This window comes from Fusarium proliferatum (genome assembly GCF_900067095.1).
Source record: "Fusarium proliferatum ET1 genome assembly, contig: FPRO_scaffold003, whole genome shotgun sequence".
In the NCBI taxonomy this organism is placed as follows: domain Eukaryota; kingdom Fungi; phylum Ascomycota; class Sordariomycetes; order Hypocreales; family Nectriaceae; genus Fusarium; species Fusarium proliferatum.
In genome coordinates, this window is record NW_022194792.1 from 3,480,709 (window position 1) to 3,501,554 (window position 20,846).

At 48.9% G+C, this 20,846-nt stretch overlaps 8 protein-coding genes across 8 annotated transcripts; 5 read left to right on the top strand and 3 right to left on the bottom strand.

Annotated features, from left to right (window-relative positions):
* Positions 1–1,468: 1,468 nt before the first annotated feature.
* On the top strand, positions 1,469–2,564 carry FPRO_05895 (uncharacterized protein; the record flags this gene model as incomplete). The annotated part of the gene is made up of 4 exons (XM_031229251.1): positions 1,469–1,498; positions 1,557–1,592; positions 1,679–1,954; positions 2,016–2,564. 4 exons carry the CDS (start codon positions 1,469–1,471, stop codon positions 2,562–2,564), a joined length of 891 nt encoding a protein of 296 aa, XP_031079506.1.
* An 889-nt stretch (positions 2,565–3,453) lies between these two features.
* On the top strand, positions 3,454–4,913 carry FPRO_05894 (uncharacterized protein; the record flags this gene model as incomplete). Its single annotated transcript, XM_031229252.1, has 2 exons — positions 3,454–4,019; positions 4,073–4,913. The coding sequence occupies 2 exons, from the start codon at positions 3,454–3,456 to the stop codon at positions 4,911–4,913; spliced, it is 1,407 nt and encodes a 468-aa protein (XP_031079507.1).
* Positions 4,914–5,328: 415 nt separating this feature from the next.
* Positions 5,329–6,603, bottom strand: FPRO_05893 (putative 4-hydroxyphenylpyruvate dioxygenase; the record flags this gene model as incomplete). The annotated part of the gene is made up of 1 exon (XM_031229253.1): positions 5,329–6,603. One exon carries the CDS (start codon positions 6,601–6,603, stop codon positions 5,329–5,331), a length of 1,275 nt encoding a protein of 424 aa, XP_031079508.1.
* Positions 6,604–7,673: 1,070 nt separating this feature from the next.
* On the top strand, positions 7,674–8,471 carry FPRO_05892 (uncharacterized protein; the record flags this gene model as incomplete). Its single annotated transcript, XM_031229254.1, has 1 exon — positions 7,674–8,471. The coding sequence occupies one exon, from the start codon at positions 7,674–7,676 to the stop codon at positions 8,469–8,471; it is 798 nt and encodes a 265-aa protein (XP_031079509.1).
* Positions 8,472–8,583: 112 nt separating this feature from the next.
* Positions 8,584–8,814, bottom strand: FPRO_05891 (uncharacterized protein; the record flags this gene model as incomplete). The annotated part of the gene is made up of 2 exons (XM_031229255.1): positions 8,584–8,614; positions 8,669–8,814. The coding sequence occupies 2 exons, from the start codon at positions 8,812–8,814 to the stop codon at positions 8,584–8,586; spliced, it is 177 nt and encodes a 58-aa protein (XP_031079510.1).
* A 337-nt stretch (positions 8,815–9,151) lies between these two features.
* On the top strand, positions 9,152–9,891 carry FPRO_05890 (putative 60S large subunit ribosomal protein; the record flags this gene model as incomplete). The annotated part of the gene is made up of 3 exons (XM_031229256.1): positions 9,152–9,214; positions 9,438–9,774; positions 9,884–9,891. The coding sequence occupies 3 exons, from the start codon at positions 9,152–9,154 to the stop codon at positions 9,889–9,891; spliced, it is 408 nt and encodes a 135-aa protein (XP_031079511.1).
* A 778-nt stretch (positions 9,892–10,669) lies between these two features.
* On the bottom strand, positions 10,670–12,069 carry FPRO_05889 (uncharacterized protein; the record flags this gene model as incomplete). Its single annotated transcript, XM_031229257.1, has 4 exons — positions 10,670–11,053; positions 11,106–11,737; positions 11,794–11,861; positions 11,936–12,069. 4 exons carry the CDS (start codon positions 12,067–12,069, stop codon positions 10,670–10,672), a joined length of 1,218 nt encoding a protein of 405 aa, XP_031079512.1.
* A 4,618-nt stretch (positions 12,070–16,687) lies between these two features.
* On the top strand, positions 16,688–18,541 carry FPRO_05888 (uncharacterized protein; the record flags this gene model as incomplete). Its single annotated transcript, XM_031229258.1, has 5 exons — positions 16,688–16,698; positions 16,813–16,882; positions 16,950–17,030; positions 17,088–17,438; positions 17,495–18,541. The coding sequence occupies 5 exons, from the start codon at positions 16,688–16,690 to the stop codon at positions 18,539–18,541; spliced, it is 1,560 nt and encodes a 519-aa protein (XP_031079513.1).
* Between the last annotated feature and the right edge of the window lie 2,305 nt (positions 18,542–20,846).

A 20,846-nucleotide genomic window follows, 5' to 3' on the forward strand; every position in this document is an offset into this window, starting at 1 on the left:
TTGCATCGTAAATGAGTTCATATGCACTGACTACCACCCACATCGTGACTTGCATGGCGTCTCTCTCCATCTCTATGAGGTACCCTCCAGACTTGCTGTCGATTGGTGGGGTGTGACGCTGAGAGATCAAAGCCTTATGCCAGTCTGGGTACTATTCACCGATACAAGAATGCATAGTACAAACAAAGAAAGTAAACATGGCTTTCGTTATCTGAGTCTCCAGTGCAACCTTGTCTGCCTAATCTTTGCACTCAACAACAGCTCGACCTGTGACTCGTCTAGGCTTGGATACTTGACTTCAATATGATGCCATTCCACCCTTCAGTCCCTCCCTCTTGAACAGACCATACATTTTTTGAACAAGCTTATCGACCCAGAGCGCGAGAAGAGGTTGCCTCATGCCTGCAACAGCAATCTCATTGACCCCGGCTTCATCAAGCGTGGCCCATCGCAATTTGATGACCCGAGCCAATCACTAACTGCAAATATGTTAGCGTGTACTCGAAAGCCCGCTACAACAGCCACTCAGCGGCCATTTAGCAGCAGGTACCTGCGTTTTAGTTAGTGACCGGGGAATAGCGAGACCGCATCTTGATGCCCATGAGCGTAAGGTTGGCGTGGGGCCACCTTAACAACACAACATGCAGAAGCCGACGCAGAAGCAGAAACAGAAACAGAGAGTCATCAGCAGAAGTACCTTTGCGCCTAGGTACTAAAGTAGGTAGGGAACACGGGCCAAGGCTACCGGACTCGACTAACGGAACGAATTGGAACTTGCCATCCAAGGAAACCCTGCTGAGTTCCTCCCTGCTCGCCTGCCCTGGCCTGGCGTAGACGGGGCTTTCAATGTGATGCGACCCTGGAACTGGGTGTCCTCCATCGCTGAGACTACCCAAAAACCTGCTAGAGGTCGTTATGTTATATTGGCTCTTGCCGCATCTCTTTCGCGTGCGTGTGTGTATGCCAACCATCTCTTCCTGTATCAATCAGCCCGTGAACGTCACGATCTGACCTGCTTTGGATATCGCATCTTGGATCATAATTATTCTCACCAAAACCAATTTGTTATTAATTGTTATCCGCAGCATCTCCAGCTTTGTCGCAAATCTCCTACATTCTCGATTGAGGAGCTGGACACACCGCGAAATTACAGCTTGTCGTTCCACCAGCCACCCGCAGCCCCGTCCTAGCAACGACACCGTCAAGTCAACCACCGCACGAACACTCGCTTGACCAGGGGCCGAGAAAATCCTCTTTCCTTGTTTCTACTCTACATCTTCATCTTTGATTTATCTGTACGAAAATCCGACGAAAACTATACGATTCAACGTCCTCCCGAATTTCCTTTGTCTGCAATTCTGTTGCTCGGCCGACTCCAACCTCGAACTCAACCAACTCTACTCTCCCCAATTGTGGTTGCTTGTGGATGCACCCCCTTTGATCAAGGAGCTTCGCATCCGCAATCACAATGGGGTCTACCGAATTTGGAAATTTTCATGTACGCCCTCGATTTTCTGTTGTTCAACAGAGTTCACGTTCTAATTTATGTGCAACAGGACTTCTGCAGAGATTCGACTCTCCCAGTCTGTAATGTATGTCAGACCTTCCTACCTACTGCCTACGCCATACCTTGTCATGTGGAGTCGGGAACAATGGGGACCTTACTGATCGTCGATAGCTTCTATCCCAGAACCACGATCAGAATGGCAATTGGGGAGGTTGCGAGCTCACGGGTATCTCCCTGAGCGGAGGACGACATCTTGGAAATTTAGGATCAATCCTCCTCGCCGGAGCTGCCATTGCTACTGCCGTCTTTCTCCTGTTGCGATCCGAGAAGAAGCGGGCTGCCGTTGGTCGACGGGAGATGCAAATGTTTCTCATCGGCTACATCATCATCAGTATATGCGAGATCTTTTCAGTAGGAGAGTTTCCACTGAATAGCACCGTGAGAATTGTAAGACCGCGACTCTTTTCTGCTGATTCTCTTTCCCTACATAGTGTGCTAACAAGATCAGGCTTTCTCTGCTATCCATATTGGCATGATTATTGCCACATGTTGGATTTTAATGCTTAATGCCGTTGTTGGATACCAGATCATCGACGATGGAACGCCACTCTCGATCGCTCTAATTGCCATCTCGGCTCTTCTGTTGCTTATTGGAACTGGCTATATCGCCCTCGACACTGGTTTCTCGTGGACTGGTTACTGGGACGATAGCTACGATGCTCCCAGGAACCGAAACATCGCCCTCTACGTCCTTTACCAACTTGTCCCTCTAATCCTCCTCGTCGCCTTCCTTGTTCTTGAGGCTATCCTAGTAATTCGAATTTTGGGCGAGACACGTCCTATGATTTATCTTGCCGCCGCAGCTCTTCTTTTCGCCATCGGTCAGGTCTTCAACTACGCGATCAGCAAGTATATCTGCGACGGTACGAGTGGAAAGATCGACGGCGCCCTTTTCCAGACGCTCTTCACCCTGTTATCCGTTATCATGGTCTGGGTTTTCTGGTCCAGTATTACTGAGGACGACTGGCCCATGCCGGTCACCAACACCTACCCCTGATGCGGCACGTGAGCATTTTGGTGGTATTTTTCTTGGGACGGCGTTCAGTGGCGTATCTTTTTTATTCGGTTTCGATATCCCTCATTACACTCGGCGGCCGAGCTCACGGTCGAACGACGCACATACGTTGACGAATACGCTGTTTTCTGGAGTAAAACGAAGTTGATTTTCATTTGGGTTGTCATTTGGGTTGTACGGACATGTATGCGACGCAACTCGATAGACCGGTGGTTGGGTATTTACATGAAGAATTATCTGCGAATCATGGTGAGATATGGAAGGAGGATCGCGTTGCAGTCTTGCCAATAGGCCTGGATCTAAGAACGGTTGTTGAGTTGTATGGTTCTACGTACTGTCGTGGAATAACTTGTTATACGCCAGCTTGGATATAGTATTTATTAGTTCTCGACTTCGAAGTTATACCCTGATGAGCGACTAATGCATAAGAAATCGAAGTTAATTTAAAAGCTGAAGGAAATCTTTTTGAAAATCGGATGAACTGTTAAGCTAACCCTGCCCCAATATCAGCTATGTGATTATCATGCTATGTCGTGATGTTTGTCATAGGTAGGTATTGTAACAGTTGGTCGCCACAATACACCGCAACCAAGCTTCTTCCTGCGACTGGGCGATTGGCTAGGCGATTGGCTAGGCGATTAACTCTAAAACGTCAAGAGTGGATCTTCTTAGGCAAGGCTGCAAACCTCTCTCAGCCTTGTGAACTTGATTCTGTCACCATCATCAACATTTTCATTGTTCTGCTCTTATTTAACATTATTCCCTAAGCAAGCCATCGGCTTGCTTACGACTTTATAACTCGATTACCTCACCAAATCCGCTCTCGGCCTCTTCGTCTTTTGACCAAAGCACGGTCCAAACAACCACGACCATGGCCGACTCTGACGGCGAGTATGTCGCCGACATGTCGGACGATGATCTCATGGATCACCGCGTCACAGACGACGATCCTCAAGCGGCGAAAGGAAAATCGGCCAAGTCGAGAAAAGGCGACTCAGCTAGAGCATGGGAAGTCTCGAAACGAACTTGGGAGACGAATCTACCAGAGGAAGAAGATGGAATACTAAGTCTCACAGCGCTTGAGGCCGAGAAGCGGAAGCGACTACTACGTGATACGACGCCCCTACAAAGAGGAATCATTCGACATATGGTGCTTGTGCTGGATATGTCCTTCGCTATGACAGAGAAGGATCTGCTACCTACAAGGTATCGTCTCATGCTGAGCTACGCGGCAGCCTTCGTGCGAGAGTTCTTTGAACAAAATCCTATTTCGCAACTAGGAATTATTGGTATGCGAGATGGAGTTGCTGTGAGGATTAGCGATGTTGGAGGAAACCCGACAGAACACTTGGAAAAGCTAAAAGGGCTGGAGAACGAAGATCCCCAAGGCAATCCAAGCTTGCAGAACGCTCTGGAGATGTGTCGAGGAGCTCTGTTGTGAGTTTCTAATTGGGCCACGATAGAGGACCAGTCGAACTAACTTGCTATAGCCATGCGCCTTCTCACGGCACACGAGAAGTACTTATTATCTATGGCGCATTACTATCCAGCGATCCCGGCGATATTCATGAAACCATTGGCAACCTGATAACGGATCGGATACGTGTCTCGATTGTCGGTCTTTCCGCCCAGGTAGCTATTTGCGCTGATCTGTGCTCACGAACGAATGCCGGTGATGAGTCACAATACAATATCGCGATGGACGAGGTCCATTTCCGCGAACTTTTCCTCGCAGCCACGACACCCCCTGTGACACGCACGGCGGAACAGAGCACAGCCAGTCTTCTCATGATGGGCTTCCCGTCCCGAACACTTGTTCCTAACGGGACTACAAGTTACTGCGCGTGTCATAATCGGCCGTTCCGAGAGGGATATCTCTGCACCCGCTGTGGCGCTCGTGTGTGCCGCATACCGGCTGAGTGTCCAGCTTGTGACCTCACCCTTATTCTATCGACTCACCTTGCCCGCTCATATCATCATCTCTTCCCGTTACGAAATTGGGTCGAGGTGCCCTGGACTAGAGCCAACCGCTCTGCAGCCTGCTTCTCATGCTTAGCGCCATTCCCTGAGCCACCAAAGGGCAAAGCACCCGACAAGTCTAGAGAAGACAGTGGCGCACCAAAGACAGCCAAGGGCGTCAGTGAAAGTGGGCGATATGCATGTGAAGTGTGTGGACAACACTTTTGCATCGACTGTGACGTCTTTGCCCATGAGGTTGTCCACAACTGCCCGGGCTGTCAGAGCTTATTATCTAAGACAGATATCGCTGCCTCATCGGGTGAGCCGAACGGCACAGCTGCATACACCAACGGTGATGTTGTAATGACATAGAGGTTGAGACTATATGTGTGTAAAACTATGTGTCATTATGTGTAGCTTAAGATAAGAGAGAAAGGAGGTTGTTACCCCAGGAGCGAACAAAAGAAGAGGCAACATTCATCCATGTCGTAAATAATGCTAGTAAGCATCGCACATGACGACCTGGAAACGACGCATTAGGAACTAAAGTTTCTGTGAAGTTTTATTGCATTTCAGTCTAATTATCCCGTGGGCAAATGGCTTGTAGGCACTGGTGTGGTATATCGCTGTCCAGTATTGAAATAATGACATGCCACCAGACACGTCTCATGCTCCAACGAAATATTGGTTATCCTTGAGTCCTCATGCAATATGGGCTATGTATATGCATATGTGACGCAATTTTTATTTCCCCTCATTGATATGCCCCATCTCAGAGACATCCCTTTTACAGGTTGCCACGCTCAGCTTGCTCACGCTCAATAGCCTCGAACAAGCTCTTAAAGTTACCAGCGCCGAAGCCGTCGAAGTCGTTGCGCTGAATGATCTCAATGAAGACTGTGGGTCGGTCCATGAGGGGCTTGGTGAACAGTTGAAGCAGGTAACCACCCTCATCGTAGTCGATTAGGATGTTGAGGCGCTCAAGAGTCTCAAATTCCTCCTTGAGCTCCCAGTTGCGACGCTCTGTCTTGAGACGGTGGCGCATGTCAGTGTAATATGAAGGTGGAACGTCGATGAACTCAACACCACGAGCGCGTAGGGCTGAGACGGCAGTGATGATATCGGGAGTTAGAAGTGCAATATGCTGGACGCCAGGTCCAGAGTTGAAGATGACGTACTCCTCAATCTGGGACTTCTTCTTGCCGAGAGCTGGCTCATTGATGGGCATCTTAACAATGTTGTTTGGTGAAGCCATGACAACGGAGCTCAGAGCTGAGAACTCGGTACAGATCTGTGAATCGTCCACAGACCAAAAACGGTGGAAGGACAGACACTGCTCGTAGAAAGCGCAGGCCGAGTCCATCTCGTTCCAGGACTGGTTACCGACGCAGTGGTCGATGCGGGCTAGGGGAACATCTGGCAGAGACACAGTGGCCCTGTGCTTCTTCCAGATTCGGTAGCCAGGGAGGAAGGGCCCCGTGTAGTTTTGACGCGAGATGAGGGTATGGGTGGTGTCACCATATGTGCATATGACGGCTGTGGAGACGGAGCCATGCTCCTTGTCCTTGCTGACCTTGGGGTCTTGGACAGCAATAGCACCCTCCTGAACCGCCTTGTGATATACTCCGTCGACATTTTCGACCTCAAAGGCAACATCCTTCACGGCGTCGCCATGGCGTTCGAGATGAGCGTACATCTCCTTGAGAAGCTTTCGGTCCGACTTGGAGATAGGTTCGTCGTCTGGGAAATGAGCTTCTGATCGCAGAGGCGAGGTGAAAACGAAGCGGACATCGTTGTTCTCAATGACATACGAGGCAAAGTATCGGCTTCCAGTCTCGAGTCCCTTATATGCGATGGGCTTGAAGCCAAAAAGATTGGTGTAATATGAGGCAGCCTGTTTGGCATTGCCAACCCACCAGGTTATGTGGTCATAGCCGGTGAAGTTAGGGGGCGGCTGAACCGCAAAAGTGTTGTCTGCTTGGTCGAGGGCAGGAGTGATAGGAACAGTAGTAGGCTGAGTTGCCTGCTGAGGAGGGGAATTGGTGATGGCAGAAGGGGACATTGACACACAGACGGTTTGATGGATGAGTCTCTGATATCAGAATAGAGTAAACGTTTGTTTGAGGCTTGTGTTTTAGGGTCGAATTGTTTCCGTGTGGTGGCTTCGAGAAGCAAGGTATGCAGGAAATTGTTGACTGACTTAAGCTGATGGCTATGGATGAGATGGGGGGCTATAGACAAATATATGTAAGAAATCCCAATTTGATTCAAGCCCGGCTTAACCATGAAGCAACAAGTATTGCTTGTTTCTTTGTCATTTCTCACACGGAACGGCTCCGCCTGGAGAAGGCATTATACGGCCCAAGACAGGTCTGCCAGGATAAGCAGGAGATAGCTCATACCAGTCATATCCATCGGTAACATCCTCGTTGGCTTTCAGAGTTTCAATGAAACTGGGAACCAATGGGGTTTGCGGCGTAAGAAAGCAAAGCCATGCCCGTCATGGCAGGGTTAAGGGTCACGCGCGGGGCTTCCGCGTCAGACGGCTGTCTGATTGATATCATCAAAAGAGCCAAGAGAGCCCAATTGATCGATCTCAAGGGCGGTAGTGCCGAAGGTTGTTGATGGTGGTTGTGAGGTTATCACTGCGGAACTTCCCCGGCCGAGTGTCCCGTTGCGGCGCCAGCCGCCCCAAGCCGACATTGGCCGACTCCTTCCAGAAGTTCCAATACGGCTTAACAAGCACTCTATGGCGACATGCCCTGTGATGGACTGCGGAACTGTCAGCAGCAAAGCCGGCCGAAACATCCTTGCGGATAAGAGATGCGCGACAATGGAGGAACTAGTCGCCAGAGTATCGATCATCTCCCGCTAAAGCCGAGACGCCTCTCAAGCAGGTCGGCTTATCCAGCATACCCATAGCAGGAATGGTATTTAGAACACTGAGCCAGCCCTTTTCAGTGCCATGTCTGTCGCTCAACACGTCACATCAAATCCCGAACGTTCCAAGATCTACACCTCCAGAGGTAGTTTCCTGAATCTATCGTTCTCGCCAAATAGCAGAATCGCAGGTCTCAAACTGAATCACTGAGTCATTTTTATCTGTCCAGCCACTGCTCGACAACAGTCGAAATGGCATCTGCATGCTTAAGCAAACACGATATCAATATCCTCGAGAAAATCAAGGATCCGGAGTCAAACCCATATGCTGGTATCGTTCTCGACTCCTCATTACCACGGGACCCAAACATTACAGATGCCACGATATATGAGCGAGTAGTCGAGGGGGAGCGAGACATAATTCGTTCCATCCAGAGACTTGAAATCCAGTTGAAGAGTCTTGGATCTGAAGAAGTGAGAGACGCTGCTGTCAAGGGTTATCAGCAAAGCCTTTTGGCGGTTGAGAGTATCATCGCTGAGCATCCCAACTACGCCAGCGCCAGAAACAACCGTGTACAGATCCTCAGGCGACTATACGGAGATGCGATGATGCTCTCCGATACCAAGGACAACTCCGCGCCCTTAATAGAGTCACCCACCCAGGCGGAAAGAAAAAAAGCTGTTGTGACAGCATTGAGCGATATCGAAACGTCAATCGCACTCCTCAGCCCTTCGTCACCAACCATACCTATTTCTCCTCAGGTCGCGCGCACTCTGTCTATGGCTCACACCCAAAGAGCTGCATTATATCTGAAAACAGCCAGACTAATGCTAAGTCGTTCCTTGGATATAGATGGGACCCTTGAAGAATCCAAATGGGAAAGGCTCGATTTTGAGGGTGCCGCATCTCGAGACCTGGCATTTGGTGGGAGGTATGGAAATCCAATTGCAAAGGGTTTGGCCGTGAGTGTCAACCCAACGGCCAAACTCTGCGGACAAATTGTTCGGGAAGCGATGAAGAAGGAATATGGTCCATCTTTCGGTGACTAATTGCATGTATATAATGAGACAGAATATCCAAAAAAGGCTTGACATGACATTATCATCTTGGAAGTTCGCAAAACCAGTAGTGACTCAAGTGCCAAAGCAAGCCCAGATATGATTACGAAGACTTGGAAGAAAGTCCAACTCGTCTATGTTGTTAATCAGTGTTTATCCTATTGCCAGCTAATCATTTGTGGGATTACCGTCGTGCAGCTTCAAGAGTCTGTTGAGTTGTTTGACCTTTGTCCTTTTCTTCACGGTTGATTCTGGTTGCAGCGGCTGAAAGGCCAATCAAAACACCGAAAATTGGATCCGCAGCGCGGGAGATGATATATGTCGGTGCAGGCATCGTGATATACCTATCTTATCAAGTACATGAACAATGATGGAGGTGAGGTGGCTCAATGGAGGAGCTTTGCCTAACTCCCACCCACCCATACAATTGGAGCCACCAACGACTGGAGCTTAGGTAATACAGAATGAGTGCCTCGAAAAGTTCAGGGCAGGTCCTCATGCACGGACCCCTCACACAGGACACCTCCGAAAAATGGAAGGAACCTTGTCATGTGACTAGCTGGGTCTCGCTTGCCACCAGCCCACACAAAATATTTTGGTGCGTAATTTGAACTTGTCTTGACAACTCCTCGCAACTTCACTAACCAGCAGACAACACACCGCCGGACAAGATGAAGTTCCTCAAGGTCGGCCGAGTCGCCATCATCACCCGCGGCAGATACGCCGGAAAGAAGGTACGACCTCGACAGATTTTATACTGCTATTCCATGGCATTTCCCGAGTTCTGCGGCATCCGAGCAAGATAGGGTCGAGGGAAGGGATTGAAACGAAGAGGTCGTTGGTGTTTTATATGACAAGACGCGGAGCGCAGAACTCGCTGGAATACTATGATGGGAGCCGATCTTGACTATTGTTTTCTTCAAGGAAACATCTCGCTGACTCAATTGCTTTAATTAGGTTGTCATCATCCAGCCGGTTGACAACGGCAACAAGCCTCACCCTTTCGGTCACGCCCTGGTTGCCGGCATTGAGCGATACCCCTCCAAGATCACCCGCCGCATGTCCAAGACCCGCCAGGAGAAGCGAAACAAGATCAAGCCTTTCATCAAGGTCATCAACTACAACCACTTGATGCCCACTCGCTACACCCTGGAGCTTGAGGGCCTCAAGGGCGCCGTCTCCAACGACACCTTCAAGGAGGTTTCCCAGCGCGAGGATGCCAAGAAGACTGTGAAGAAGGTGCTCGAGGAGCGATACACCAGCGGCAAGAACCGATGGTTCTTCACCCCTCTCAGTATGTTATCCCATCGCTGCGCTATACCACTCGAGCGGAGCTCCATGAAAACCCGCCGAGTACTCTTGGGATTTACATAAATTAGAGCGTTGCTAACCACCCACCACAGAGTTTTAAAAAAGGAATCGTTTCTCCATCACGGTTAGGGAGTTGGCGGGATGTACAGAGCATCGATGGCACTAAGGAACGCCGGTTTTTATGGGCTCAATATGAAGTTTCTTAAAACACAACCAGATCTCTACTTGCCGCGTGATTGTAGCGTCAATATACAACGCGGATCGGACGGATGTGTTGTCCCGACCGAAGGATACCACTGGCGGCGTTCAATGAATTGATGCCATCAATGGGGTGTTGAATAGACCTTGAGGACTTTTCTTGACGGTTAAACGTCTACGAGGTTTACGAAATCCATAACATGAATTAAAATTTACCGTCAAAACGTACATTAGACACAGAAACGCAGAGCCCGGTGAAATGAAAGAGAGACGATAGATCAATGAACTTTTGTTATGGTAGGTTTTTCTTAACCGTTTCGTTTCTACATGTCTATGGCCAAACGCCGTCTAGAGTTACACATCAATTAGACCTTTCGTGATGCGGTTCATGCATAGGACCGCTACCTCGCGCTCTGCGCCGAGCTCTATGGCTTTACACTTCATAAGTAAGACCCCTCCTTCCCCAATCAAACAGAATATATCAAAAAGTCTCCAATCCACAGAAAAGTGTGCCAAGTCAATCCGACTGTGGACACATTCGGACCAAGTTCAATAAACTTGGTTGGGCGTAATACATAAGGAAATAACGGATATAGAAAAGAGGTTCCTTAGATCGCCATTCGCCCCGTCAACTAAACGTTCGGGTCTTGCTTCACATTGAGACCGTATAATACAGAGCTCTAGACGTGCTGAGCATCGTTGATGCCGAAACGGTTAGACACCTCATTGGCCAGTCTGGTGGGATCAACCTCTGAGGAGTAACCGGGAGCAAGACCACCGAAGAAGGTGAAGATGAGGAAAGCGGTAGCAATGATGATAGTGACCTTGCGGAGAATGGGCTTGCGAGCACCAAACTCAGCCCACTGTCGGTTGGCATCAGCAATGTGGCCCTTGATCTGCTCGTAGCCGAGCTTGTAGTAGACCATGCCACCAAGAGCAATGGAGTAACCAAAGAATTGGAGACCAGTAACCTGGGTGCCCCAGATCATCATGGAGGCAATGACCAGGAGAATATCCTTAAGAACACCGCAGAGTGTGAGGACGACAGCAGAAGTCTTGCCAATCTGATAACCTCGTTAGTATCAAGTTGCGTAGCAACTTCCAAGGAAAACATACCAGGAATACGACGGAGACATTGAGCAAGAAAGCGCAGAGACCGTTAAGGAAGAAGGTGAACAGACCAACGTGGTAAACTTCGGCCATCGAGCACCTGGGGATCTCCCAAATAAGAGCAACCACACCGTTCATGACAGCGCAAATGGGAGCAAAATAGTACAGAGAGACGAGAGGGTCCATCTTGTAGTCAGCAGAGCTCAACAGGCGCTGGACCATGGTAAGTCGCAGAGCCTCAAAAATGATACCGCCCATCTGGAAGAGCACACCAACAGTGACGAAGTGAATCTCGCCCATGGAAGCAATGATGACACCGACAACAATAGCGGAGACATTGAGGAACTGCTTGAGATTGGGAGCAGAAACACCAAGAATCCAGCCAGAGATGAGAACGGCGACGGGTGTGGTAGCCTTGAGCATCTGGATGAAAGCAACAGAGAGGTACAGATATGTCAAATTTCCGCAGATCAAACTCAAGCTGAAGAAGATACCGATGGGAACAACGGCACGGACGTAAACGCGAGCTGTCATCTTGACGGTCTTGCGGCCGTCAAGGTAAGGAGTCCATCGCGCCATAATCTGAGTGATGACTGTCGCGAAGGTCAAGTGGTAGGTCGTTAGAATGACGGGGTAGCCTGGGAGTCGAGATGTCAGCAAAGGAGCAGATATACAATAATGTTGAAAAACGTACGGAAGTTGAGAGTATCGAGAAGCCATTTGTTGAACAAGATGACGGACGATGAAAAACCAATCCATGCACTGCACAATGTGGTTAGTAACGGTTCTGGCGCATCGTCAAGTCACTTCGTGGGATAATCGAGAAAACTACTGACATAACATAGAAAGTAGGATGAACTGAAGCGCGAGCAGACTGGGACTTCTCGAGACCGGGGTTAACCGTTGGAAGAACAGGAGTGGTCGCACGAGGCGTCTCGCCCGAGACGCGGATCTTTTCGTCAGCCGACATTATGATTAATCTGGTTGTTGGTGATGTAAAGGATGCGATTGTAGATGGTTGAGGCTGTCGGCGAGAAATTTCGTGGTTGTAGATAAGAGACCCCTTGAAGACAGATTTTAGGGGGGACGCGCAAACGAGCGGACGGACAGCCGAGTCCTGTAATGGAATAGAATCGGAAAAGGCGAGGGGTGCTTGATATGCAATTTGGCGGGGCCCAGGAGAGACAAGATCTCAAAGAAGAGAAAAAAGGCGAAAAGAGGTTGATCTCCTTGGACTTTGGTTCAAGGTGGCCTGGTTTCGCAAGGGATAAGGCAAAGAGAAAGACTGAAGAAATAAGGCAGCAAGACAAGAAGTCGTCGAGAAGAAGAGAGAGGGAGGAAATGAAAAAGGGAACGAGAGGGATGAAGAAGGGTACTTTAGTTGGTAAAAGGGGAATAGGCAATGTTGACTAGATCTCCAAATCTCATCCAGGGGTGTGGTGTGGGCTATTATTGTTATTTTGGTTGGAGGCAAGGCAAGCTAGGAATCGATCAAGGGTGAGGCGCGGCAATCAGAAAATTATTATGGAAGGGTTTTCCCCTCTGAAATTGGCATTTTGATGCATATTAGTGGAGGAGCCACAAAGTTCAGCACAGGTGGCCGACCCTGCAGTGACTGACTAGCACTAATAAGCCCTCAGCCAGTTGAACACGAACAAAGTGGATGACGGGAACGAGACAACTCTCATGCTCAGGTACTGGTACCCCCAGCCGTGTGGCACCCGAAGCCTGCAAAAGCTGATTTGACGCGTGTACAGGGGCAACAGCTGGAGGGATGCAAGGTACTATGTACAGGCATGGGAGCTGCAACAGGAACTGGCTGATGTTGTTCTATTCAGGGGCATCCGCTAGTTACGGTCGAGCCAAGCCTGGCGAATCATCCCGCCCACGTTGCTCCAATTTTCGTTGCCAGATAAGCTGAGGGGTCTTTCGCACTGTGCGCTTACTGCATTTCGATGCGAATCTGGACTTTATGATGGTGGTGAAAGTTCAAGGGAGGAATGTTTGTGGCTGAATGGCTCAATTCTACATACATACTAACTAACTACCTATTGTGTGTAGAGTCGTAGGCCTCAACCAGGGACAAAAAGAACAAACGCATGCTAGATTGAGTAGTTCTGCCGTTCCATCAGCACTCTTCCTTTAATAGCTGTCAGTTTCTAGAAGAGAATATCTGTCTTCGAGACTACTGTCGGCTCAGCATCTACCCTCAGAGTCTCACTGTCAATGATGGAGACTTCACACCCCGCCCCGGTTGAGCGAACCTCCAACTGCCGGAACCATCTCGAATTTGGACGTTTTCGTCTAAATACTATCGGGGAAGATCTAGATCCTGTCTAGGAAAGGAAACAAACCCAGAAATAAGAAAAGTGTGGTTCACATAATATATGGGTTCCTTAAAGTTCACAAGCTATTCTCTTGAGGCAATTAATACGGTCTATCGATTCCTCAGACTGCGAGGCTTCATTCTTGCATTCCCATGACATTGACGGTCTGGCCCTCACTTACACGGTCTATATTCGTACAATACTCCTCGACCAGAAACATACGTCACTCTAATCTCGTCTCGGTTTGCACCTTGGCCATGAGCGGCAGGTATTTAACACGCAGCATTCTTTCTTCCTTCCGCGGCACGGAATGGTTGACCTTATAACCTCCAAGGTACTATACAGAGTCGGTACTAGGTAGGTTATACTCCGTACGTAACTACATACAGCCAGACAGCTTCGGCAACCCACCTCGAATTATTGTCCTCATTTTTCTCCCTTTTCTTCCTTAAGAACTTCAGTTGCTGGTTAAGCAGACTGTGAGACGCGTTAAAAGCCTAATCCTCGCCTAGGAAAGCATGCCGCCGGAAGTAACCATTACATGTTGCTATGTCATGTCTCCAACAAGTTAATCGGGAGATCCAGCTTGGCAAGTAAACGTAACCAGAATCTCAACACACATCTGCAGATCCAGCCGAGACGGCCCAGAGGTCTATCACCCTGGCTGAAGAAACGGCCCAGTTTACCAAACTTGGCTTTCAGTTAAGCATTCTTAGGGGGGTCAAGGACCCATTTTGATCGTGCCAAAGCCATGGTATGTATTATGTAGAGAATATACGGAGACAGACACAGTGAGATATCAAACCGAGCCGAGGAAATATACCAATCCTTGGAAACCCATAAGGGGTCCCTGTAACCATGTCGAGCTGGCTCATGGTGGATACCAACTCTAGAGCTCATCTACTAAGAACATTACGTTCATCCTCAAGAAAGCAAACAATGGCAATGAGGTATCTTACTTGATGTCCCCTGGAAACAAATCCCGTACGTCGTGCGGAGAGGAGAGATATGTTACCGTTGTGAGTAACCATCCATGCCACAACGAGCCAAGACCAGGCTGAAGAGGGCGGGAGCTCACCCGCGAGGCGAGCCTTGCGTTGCAAGCCACGCACGGTTGGCTCTTGATAAAACAACATGTAGTAGTGCCAAACCGATCCTGATGGCTGGTTGATCTGCTTCCTGTTTCAGAGTCCATACAATGCTGTCAGAGATTATCGAACAGCCGTGCCTAGTGGAGACACTTCACAAACCGCCAGTTGATCCTTTGCTATATCTGGGTCCAGTGACGTTTCTTCACCGAAGGTTACGAAGCCTTGTGCGTGGCCTTCCAGCCCTTCATCTCGTTGCTCCAGCATGTTGGCCATGATGGTTTCAAGGTCGGTTTACATGAGCCGATATCATGGAAACCATAGGCGCGATCATCGCTCGACCAACGGAGGTATGGGCCAAAGAAAGAAGGGAGAGGCGAAAGCTTGTTACATGCATGTAACAACTAGCGTGAACCAACTACAGGTATAATTCTACTCCGTACTAGAACGGTTGACCGCTTCGTGCTAGCAGCATTCTTTTGCTACAGACTCCATCTCAAGAGATTCGAACGTAGAAATTGCTTGGACAATCATTGGACATCCCGTATCTTATCATGATAAAGCTGAATTCGCTACACTGTACAGGTACATCGCTACTTTATTAGAATCCCCCCACTCACCCGTCAAGCAAGCCACCCCTGAACATTACATTGGTATTTTCATGTGTGCTTCTCAGGCTGACCGTCAGCAAAAGTCAATGACATTTTCTTGACGGTTGTTTGTAAGAAATTGCGAAGAACTCGGGTTGCACGAAATACGGATATTCTGGAACACGAGCTTGTTTGTCAAGTCTAACAAGCTTCAGCCGAGTAAATAAGAATGGTGCTCATACATACAATTGATCCAACCCGGATATAAGCATCAAGTTGTGGCTTCGTTTTTAATTTGGCGATGGTCAGAAGAGAAATTGAGATCTGGTCTTGGGCGTGCTTTGGATTGGCCAGCGGCATAAAATGACTGGGAGTGTATTCAATTGTCCAGTCAAAGACGCTTTTGAGAGTAATTATCTTATCTGTCATGGAGCGTTGAATTACACCTCATCTTAGGAAATTACAGCAAAAGACTCTGTGGACCTCTTTTGCAGTACCAACAGACTATCGAATCCATCGCGTGGGATCTTTGACCAGCAAGCATGCCGTTGGCCATCATTGTCCGAAATTCTAACAAACCGCAGCAATAAAAGTTGGCAACGCGTTGATTATTTTGGGAACGCGGGTTTCAAATATATCAAACCTAGGTATCGGATTAATGCAAGATCAGCCTCATGGTACTCAGAACGCTGCTCTAATACTGGAGTTGACGGAATCTTGGCGGAGTCGAGATGGTGGGAGCCACCCCGACAGCTACTAAGAAAAGAGGCTAATTGTCCCATTCATGGCACAGTGTCCGTTAGGCATAGGCCGAATAGCGTGTCGCTTAAGATTTCATGCAATATGAATATTGAGACTACTGTAGCTGATTGTCATATTCGTATTCTGTTGTCGAAAACGATTAGAGACTACCTACACAGGGCAGGCTGGTCGTCGAAAGACCCTTATAGACAGTGGAGGCTATCTTTCAGTCCCTCGCTTGGGGCGACGAGGTTGATCTGTCAACACCTGGCAGTGAGATTGCCTTTCACAGCAGATAATCTCTAATCCACTGAGGTAGTCACACCACAAAGGATGACATTTTATGCAGATCCGGTATCAACACATCCATGACCCAAGCTGGACCGAAAATAATCTCCTTTCCTGAGAGTCCCCGTCTTTATCATGACTCTGACCCTGATTGTGCTACCAACAACCAGAGAATATATCACATAGATCATCCAATCCGATGTTAGAACCAGGCCACCCACGCCCACCCACCATCTACAGTATCAGGGGCCCGCGGGTGGGGTCCCAACTAAGGGAGGCTAGGAGGGTCGAGGAGACCCGACCCAAAATAATTTTAGCCCCGCCATCGATCCGTTACCGTCTCCTTTTCTGCCAGACTCCTGAAGCCACCTCACTTTCTGCAATCGCGGTCAATATCTACAACAACCACGAGACTTTGATCTTCTCGCTGTCTTCTTGTTGTTCTGTACAACTTCTTCTCCCCTCCGTCGCTTCATTGTTGTCTGCGTCTGCTTATTTCTGTGCCTTTTGCGGTCTTCTATCCATCTTCTTCAGCTCCATCTAATACCCCCACCATGGCCGACGTGTGAGTTGCTCTTGCGCCTGTTTGCTATTGCTTGACGTCTCTGTATACCATATACTAGAAAGCACTGTTTATTCATGCAAAAAGACCTCTTGCTGACATTTATCATCTTTACAGCAACGTTGATGTCCTCGTTATTGGCATGGGACCTACTGGTCTCGGTGCTGCCAAGCGTCTCAACCACATTGTATGCCCTCACCGCCACCTTCACCTTCACCTTGAAGCCGAGAAATACAGGCTGACGATGTTAACAGAACGGCCCTTCATGGCTGATTGTCGATTCCTCTGACAAGGCTGGTGGTCTTGCTGGCACTGACACCACCCCCGAGGGTTTCGTAAGTCGTCGTCTTCCAACTTCGACAAATATATTCCTAACCATGCGATCGTTCTAGCTGTACGACGTCGGTGGCCACGTTATTTTCTCCCACTACAAGTACTTCGACGACTGCATCGACGAAGCCCTCCCCAAGGACGATGACTGGTACACTCACCAGCGAATCTCCTACGTTCGCTACAAGGGCCTTTGGGTTCCTTACCCCTTCCAGAACAATATTTCCATGCTTCCCAAGGAGGACCAGGTCAGCTGTATCGAGGGCATTATCGATTCTGCTCTTGAGTGCCGTGTTGCCAACACCAAGCCCAAGGATTTTGATGAGTGGATTGTCCGTATGATGGGTGAGGGCATTGCCAACATTTTCATGCGACCTTACAACTACAAGGTCTGGGCCGTCCCTACTACCAAGGTACGACCACAGATTCTGTATAAAACAGTGAAGTCAGTGTGCTGATAGTCCAACAGATGCAATGCCAGTGGCTCGGTGAGCGTGTCGCTGCCCCCGATGCTAAGCTCGTTACCAAGAACGTTATCCTCAACAAGGTCGCTGGTAACTGGGGCCCCAACGCTACTTTCCGATTCCCCGCCCGTGATGGTACCGGTGGTATCTGGATTGCCGTTGCTGAGACCATTCCCAAGGACAAGAAGCGATTCGGCAAGCAGGGTGAGGTCACCAAGATCGACGCCGAGAAGAAGATTGCCTACTTCGCCGATGGCAGCACCATCGGTTATAACAAGCTCATCAACACCATGGCCGTTGATCACCTCGCCGAGAAGCTCGGCAACCAGGAGCTTGTCAGCCTCACCAAGCAGCTTTACTACTCCACTACCCATGTTATTGGTGTCGGTATCCGAGGCGAGCGCCCTGAGCGCATCGGTGACAAGTGCTGGCTGTATTTCCCCGAGGACAACTGTCCCTTCTACCGTGCCACTATCTTCTCCAACTACTCCCCCTACAACCAACCTCAGAAGGATGCCAAGCTCCCCACGCTTTACCTTGCCAATGGTGAGAAACCTGCGACTTCTGAGGCTAAGGAGGGACCTTACTGGTCTATCATGCTGGAGGTTTCCCAGTCTACCATGAAACCTGTGGATGTTGAGAACCTCCTCAAGGATAGCATCCAGGGTCTCATCAACACCGAGATGATCAAGCCCGAGGACGAGATTGTCTCTACTTACCACCGTGCTTTCGACCATGGTTACCCCACCCCCACCCTTGAGCGTGAGGGCATCCTCAAGCAGGTCCTCCCCAAGCTTGAGGCCATGGACATTCTCTCCCGTGGTCGATTCGGCAGCTGGCGATACGAGGTCGGTAACCAGGACCACTCCTTCATGCTCGGTGTTGAGGCCGTCGATGCCATCCACAGCGGTGCCGTCGAGCTGACACTCAACTATCCTGACTTTGTCAACTCCCGCCAGAACACTGAGCGACGCCTCACTCAGAACTTCATTGTGGCTCCTCCTCAGACCAACGGCACCAAGGAGATTCCAAGCCACTCCAAGGCCCAGTAAATTCACAGCCAATGGAATAGAATTGGAAATGGAGTTGAAGGTATAGCGTGAGCAATTTATGATTGGGCACGTTTGATATCCAAGAGACATGTGTACAAGAAAACTTTGTGGAGAGCGAGTTAGCGCCTCAGGAAACGATGAGTCCGAATTTAGGATTGATGACGGGACAAAGGCCGCTGCTGGTGAAGATTTCCAGTTAGCTGGACGGATGGATATAGGATTCCGCTTGACAAGGCGGGGCGACATGATAGAGATAGATCTGGGATTTTTGCTCTAGGGTTAGACAAATGAACGGATCATCCTATACAGATACATAATATACAATAGAACTTAGAAGATGTTGATGTTTCCGTCGTTGATGCCATTCTAGCGTTTCTGGGCCGTTTATCTCTTTTCGTGGAAGGATTTCGGTGTTTTAGCTCTTCTTCATCGGAATTGTTGTCTCAGTGATTGGTTCCTGGATCGTTGATGTTTCAGTGACATTTAATTCCCTGCCACTTACATCATAGTCTATGTGCGTTATGCAATATATGGGTAGATGCGAGAATGTAGTTGGGATATCTCATTTTTGTTGCTCATGATAATGGAATTACACTGAAGAAATCATGTTACTGTCAGCTTCAAACCTCTTGGAGGGAATGCGTGCCCAAAGCTACCCTACCTAGGTACGGACCAGTTTAATAAACAAGCGCTGGCTTGGTTGTGCTGCCCCATAAACGGCGCCACAAGGGTCCATCGCGCATGAGCCGGTTTTGTGAAGCCCACACGACTTATTGACTTAAACAATGAGATTCTGATACAGCAGACCATGAGTGAAGTTGTGGATGCGCTATAACAGAACATTGGTATTTCAACTTGACAGCACGAGACTAGGGAAGATTTTCTAGTTCGGTGAAAACTTTGGCTAAAACAGAAGGGATGGGCAAAAAGAGGCACCCAGAGATTAGCTCGAAGTTGTTATGGCTGCCCAAAGCGGGAATAGTGGCGCTGGAGATGCTGTAGAGTTTCGGCTGAAACAATAAAGTCAATGGGATCGTGGTTACTGGGACGGAGAGGGGAAGTGAGATGAGGTTAACGATGATTGTAGTAAGAGAGCACAGTTGTTTCTGCATTATGTTTCGAAACGGTGACAAGTCAGTACACTCAGGTAAAACTGCTGGATGATGCAATGGAAGCTGAATATGCAGGGTGGAAGGAGATATGTATGCCTACCCTGAATTGAATCACAACGTGTTCTGCTTGACACTTTGATGCGTCCACTTTCTTCAGCAGAGGCAGGGCTATTACCACCAATACCAATCACCATGGATGGGTACGAGGCCCAACTGTCAAACCGGATGATATCCTTGCTGTTCCGTCATCCACTACTAATTCAAGACGGGACCAGCTCGTGAACAAGACTTGGACCCTGTATCTTTTGGCGCGCACACAAAAACATGGGTAGGTAATTCTCACCAATTAGTTCTGAACTACTCCGTACTCGATGGAGAATATCATTGACCCCCCAAGATATGTATGTCCAGCTCAAGTATCGATTGAATCAAGACTGTCTCTGCTTGGCCTGGAAAGTAACCAAGTTGCAAACCCAACGACTCTGCTAATCTAAACAAATACCCCCGACACCCCTACGTTACCTAGGTGCGGTACATAATAAGGAGCACGTACATAGTTGTCTCTGTCACTGGGGGGAAGCCTGGGGAGGGGCGGGAATCCACCTCAACCTTGAAAGTCCACTCATCCCAAATCTAAACCAACTTGAACCTAAACCAACTCCATCCCACCCTGTCTGTGTTTCTGTGCTCGGCGGTCACGGTACGGGACAGTAACCACCACACACTAACACAAGTTGTCCTACATTTGACTTCACCATTTCTTCACTCAAGTGTTGCAGGATCAACGGACTCTTCCTCCTTACCCCAGACTCCCTACCACGACCTCGCCTGCTCCGATACGTCGTATGCCTTTTAATAGCGAGCCTCTACCGTCATAGACATCATATCACCTTCAACAGTCTTGAAATTACCTACACACTGTCCTGGAAGAGTTCCACCAAACACTCGGCCTACCAAACGTAGATCCTGCATACAATATCCCATATCCTTCCTGTCGTTGATTTATTTTTGCACGCCGAATCTTACTGCGCCTGACTCTCTTTTCCACTTGTCATCTTTCGACACTGAAATAACAGTCATTGCTCTGCGCCATCAACGTTGAAACCACGGCCGATATATCTCCGATGATGGGCGCTTCATTTGCCTGAGCCTAAGACTTAAATTGAACTGAACACCGCCGATCGCTTCTCCTG